Below are 5047 nucleotides of genomic sequence, written 5' to 3' on the forward strand. Positions count from 1 at the left end.
CCCGGTCCGGTGCGGGGGCAACACTGAGGGTTGCGATCCGTTGCTGGACACGGAAAAAGACAAAAGACAAAAAAAAAAAAAAGGGATTGTAAAAAAGCTCTAAGATACATGAAAGAAAAGGTAAAGAAAACAACTTGGTTTACTTTTAAAATATGGTAGCCAATTTCTTCCTCTCATGTATGATGATTTTCTCTGGATCAAAGGTTTTAACTCATAACAGTCAGTTTTGTAGTTCGTGAAATTCTTCCTTTTTGCTATACTGTTCCTTAGTTTTACATGGATTGCTTGCATTATTCATTGAACAAGTATTCACTAGGCACCTACAGTGTGCTGGGCACTATGTAAAGTACTGAGGCTACGTACACTGATGGGTAAAGAGATGTGGCTCCTGATTTCAGGGAGCTTGTAGTCCAGTGGATGACGGAGAGAGAAAGGACTGCATGGGGGCATGATTTCTGCCATGAGATGCAGAAGGGGTGAAGAGGGGCTTCTGGGAGCAGGCTGCCTGGGGTCCAGTCTCTGTGTGGCTGCTTCTTAGCTGTGACACTTAACTAAGTAATTCCTTAGTTTTCTCTAAAATGGGGATCAAGACTAGCTACATAATTTGCAAAATGTACAAAATGAAAAAGCAGTGCCCTTGTTTGAAAAGTGTTAAGAATTTCTAGACGAGACAGCAGAGCATGAAACCAATCACAAGCTCTTCCAGGTGTGGGGTTATGTGCGACTGCATAGATCACCCAGGAAGCTGGCCCTGATGGGGATGATAATAGCACCTTCTGTAAGGACTGTTATGAAGATGAAATTGGGTAAGGTGCCAACAACAGTACCTGACATAAACACTTGATATTAGCTATTATTAGTTTCCTAATAATTGCTGTTCTTATCATTAGCAAAACAAATTGTCAATTAATAGCAAAGAAGTGTGTTAGAATTTTTTTAAAAAAGCAAATGTCAGTCAAAAGCTATCTATTTTTTAGGGCCGGCCTGTGGCTCACTTGGGAGAGTGTGGTGCTGGTAACACCAAGGCCACGGGTTCGGATCCCTATATATGGATGGCTGGTTAGCTCACTTCGGAGAACGTGGTGCTGATGACACCAAGTGAAGGGTTAAGATCCCCTTACCGGTCATCTTTTTTTTTTTTAAAAAAAAAGCCATCTATTTTTTTTATCACCATAAGGACTGATATTCTGCTTAGAAAACCGTATCTCGCCATTGGTTTGGGATTGCATATCAAAACAAAGCACAGTCTCCTGCTCCAACAGGAGAATCAGGGTAGCATTCGTGAGAGCCAGACTCATATTTCTAACTGCCTCCTGACCTCCACAGGTCCCAGTCTCAACTCGTTAGCTCTTCCACCCCTAAAATTGCCCCTCCACTTGTATTTGCATTTAGTCAGCGCCTATGTAGTGCCACACTTATCGCTAAGTTCAGGTGAGCAAGATGGGCAGGGCTCCTGCCCTCATGGGGCTACATTCTAGCAATTCCTCAGCCTAGCTGGTAGGTCAGGAGGATGCTGAAGCCACCAGGTTGGAAACCCCGCTGCTCTCTTCTCATAGCCAGCCTTGTGACCACCTCAGAAGTGATTCTCAAGCTTGCCTGCACTGGGCTGGACCTGCACTGGGCTGGACACAGCGAATCTCTGCTGTCACCTCCTTTTGCATTCGTCCTTACTTACTAAGATACAATCTTAGTCTTACCCAAGTAGACCACTAGACTGTGGGCTCCATGTGGGCAGACTCTTCCTGAACCACCTTGTATGTGCGCCTGCACTGGGCTGGACACAGCAAATCTCTGCTGTCACCTCCTTTTGCATTCGTCCTTACTTACTAAGATACAATCTTAGTCTTACCCAGTAGACCACTAGACTGTGGGCTCCATGTGGGCAGACTCTTCCTGAACCACCTTGTATGTGCCAGGTACAGTACTTGATAGTACGTGCACAGCAGCCATTGGTTGAGTGAGTCCGTGAGGGATTACAGACAGCCTCTCGAAGAACAGCACCTTTGGCAGAGTCAGTCACACTGTTTGGTGTCCCATGGAAGAGGACTTTTTACTCCAATGGCTGTTAACACAAGGCATTTTAATTTCCGTGTCTGTGGCTCCACTGCACAGTAAGCTTTTCAGCGACAAGCACATGGCCTGGCAGGGAGTAGGGGCTCAACAGGTATTCCTGGAATCAGGGACTCTGTCTCCTTTATATTTCAACATCTGTCGCAGTGTCTGGCACACAGTAGACAATCAATAAACACCGAAGTGACTCGACTGGCCCCTTTTCACTTCAGTTGTCACTCCACCCCCACTACTCCTGCACAATCAATGTGAGCCTGTCATGGTGAGGGGCTTTAGAAAACCCACGCATGTTTTCCCTGTTCTCTTGCCCTCAAAAGGCCAGAAGCCAGATCTTTCTTGATGATTGTAGTGTGGATAACCTTTACAAAAGTGGCTCTGCCTGTAAAGTATATCTAAAATACATATTTTTTCTGGAAAAAAAATTACAAACAATTCTCCTATTAGTGAAATTTTTACTATTCTGTTGTTCTGAATTTAATTATAAATATTAATTTCCATGACAAGCATGGTGTACTTTTATGCTCCTTTTATCAGATTGAGAATGTTTGACTTCAGTGTCGAGGTTGAAAGGGCTAATGTTAATTTTTGAGCTGGCAATAGGTTTTGTAAGTTGTTTGCTTGATTAACAAATATTTACTGAGTGCTTACTATGAGTAAGGCACTATTTTTCAGGCTCTGAGATTAAAAAAATATATACACATCTATTCAGCAAACACTTATTGAGCATTTACCATATACAGGTTCTATGCTGGCAGGAAGGGAAAGCAGGTGATAGGGAAAGGTCCCAGCTTGGTGCTCTTGGTGCCCTCAGTGGGCAAGAGACATATTCCTTGGTTAGGAGCTATGTGTCTAAGAGTTGTGAAAGTGATCTGGACAGAGTGGAGGGGGCAGAGGTGGAGAAGGGCACCGCATTTCATAGAGGAACATCTCTCTTTTGTAATAGTTATCTTTGATGTGTATCAAATTACCCCAAACTTAGCATTTTAAAACAACATGCATATATTCTCTTGTACAGTTTCTGAGGGTCAGGAATCTGGAGGTGGCTTGGCTGGCTGGCTCTGGCTCAGGGTCCTCAGGAGGCCGCAGTCATCTGTGAACTCCCTCACATAGTGGTTGGAGGGCCTCCACTCCTCGCTGGCTGTTGGACTGAGGGCCTCAGTTTCTTGCCACTTGAGCCTCTCCACAGGACTTCCTGAGTGTCCTCAAGACATGGCAGCTGGCCTTCCCCAGAGCTAGTGACCCAAGGTCGGGGGAGAGAGAAAGAGAAAGGAACCCGCAGGTGTTTTATAACTCAATCTCTAAAGTGACATACCGTCACTTCTGCCATATTCTATTGGTCACACAGACCACATGGTAAAGTGAGTGTGGAGGTTGCACAATGGTGTGAATGCCAGGAGGTGGGGATCACTGGGGCCATCTTGGAGTCTGGCTACCACACCCTTCTTCTCTGGCTGGGGACAGAAGAAATATGCACAAGTGCCTGCCATCTGGTGTACAGCTCTTGCAGGGGTGGTAAGGGCTAGAGTGTGCTGAGCAGGGCAACATCCCTGGCTAACATTCATTTAAATGACTGGTAGGATTCCTTCAGGGGTAAGTAACGTTGGAGATGGTATGCAAACCTAAACTCCATTATGCACAATGTGTAGTGTTGCAATATGTGCTTAATAACCTAGAATATGTTATATAATTAAAACATTTACTAATACAATTATATTAATATAATATTGTTATATATAACATAATAATTTTATTGTAATAAAAGAAATTGAAATTTGAGAGTTTAAGAAAACCTAGGTGAGATATTTTCTAATAATCAAGTTTTAAATTGTTTAATTGTAAATGTTAAGCAGCTTTCAGCCTAAGTCATGTGCTGTATCTTATAAGATGGCTCATTTGGCTAATATAAATTAATTAATAGCTAAATTAAAAAATTTTGTTTTCAGGTGTGTTTTGATTGTGGTGCCAAAAACCCCAGCTGGGCAAGCATAACCTATGGAGTGTTTCTTTGCATCGACTGCTCAGGGTCACACCGGTCCCTGGGTGTTCACTTGAGTTTTATCCGGTAAGTGAATCTTGTTTCACTGGGGCGGGAGTGATTACATTGTTACATAGGTGTCCTTCCCCTTTTTTCTTTATGTTTGCTTTGATATCAAGTAAAATGACAGGTTAACCTTCAGTTATGGAGATTTAAGTCTTCTATCATTATGTAAACTGGGGAAATGAGTTATTTTCTATTCAGTTACCATTCTGCAGAGCTCTGTGTCGGGGACACTAGCGGCTGTGTCAGAGACAAAGTGAGAACAGAGGGTTTGGAGCGGCGTTTCCCTTCTCTTCCGTAAAACGTACACACTCATGCCAGGGGGACTCAGGTGTTGTGAGCCCATCGCGCACCCCGTCCAAGTGGAGAGTTCATGTGAATGTGGGAAGCCCTCTTCACATCAGGGTTCTGCTTCCAGCACGATCCTACAGCTCTGGCTCCTGAGGACACTGATAACACAAAGCCCGACCAAGTGCATGATTTTTGTATGATTTTTAGTGGCAAGTTCAAATGTGAATAACATGAACGTCTTTCTTCTGCCTTTATCTGAAGACAGCCCTTCTGGCGAGTAATCTGTCTTCGACTTCTGACACTTTGGCCGTAGCCCATATGGGGCCTTTGTGTGCATGGCAGAAGGGTGCTACCTCTGGGCAGACACAGCCCTGCAGTCCAGTGGGAAGCAGGAAGTGCCTTTACATGAAGTAAAATAAATTGAAATAATAAAAGGATTCCCAGCCAGGCTTAGGGCTTGGAAGCTGAGCAAGGCTTGCATATCAGCTGCCGCAGGCCATGGCAGGGCACCTTTTGCAGGGCCCCGTGGAGCACTCATGGCTCAGACCCCGGTTGTTGCCTGCTTCCTGCAACCAGTTCACCTGTTCCCTGTCAATTCTTTTTTTTTTTTTTTTTTTTTTTTTTTTTTTTTTTTTTTTTTTTTTTTTT

At 43.9% G+C, this 5047-nt stretch overlaps 1 protein-coding gene across 1 annotated transcript in view; it reads left to right on the forward strand.

Annotated features, from left to right (window-relative positions):
• ARFGAP3 (ADP-ribosylation factor GTPase activating protein 3) overlaps positions 1-5047 on the forward strand; it is a 49831-nt gene that overhangs the window by 4497 nt on the left and 40287 nt on the right. The window contains exon 2 of the mRNA XM_008580002.1: positions 4014-4132. Coding sequence (XP_008578224.1) covers positions 4014-4132 — 119 coding nt within the window. The remainder of the gene's footprint in view (positions 1-4013; positions 4133-5047) is intronic.

Source organism: Galeopterus variegatus, unplaced genomic scaffold (genome assembly GCF_000696425.1).
Source record: "Galeopterus variegatus unplaced genomic scaffold, G_variegatus-3.0.2 Scaffold2000, whole genome shotgun sequence".
Classification (NCBI taxonomy): domain Eukaryota; kingdom Metazoa; phylum Chordata; class Mammalia; order Dermoptera; family Cynocephalidae; genus Galeopterus; species Galeopterus variegatus.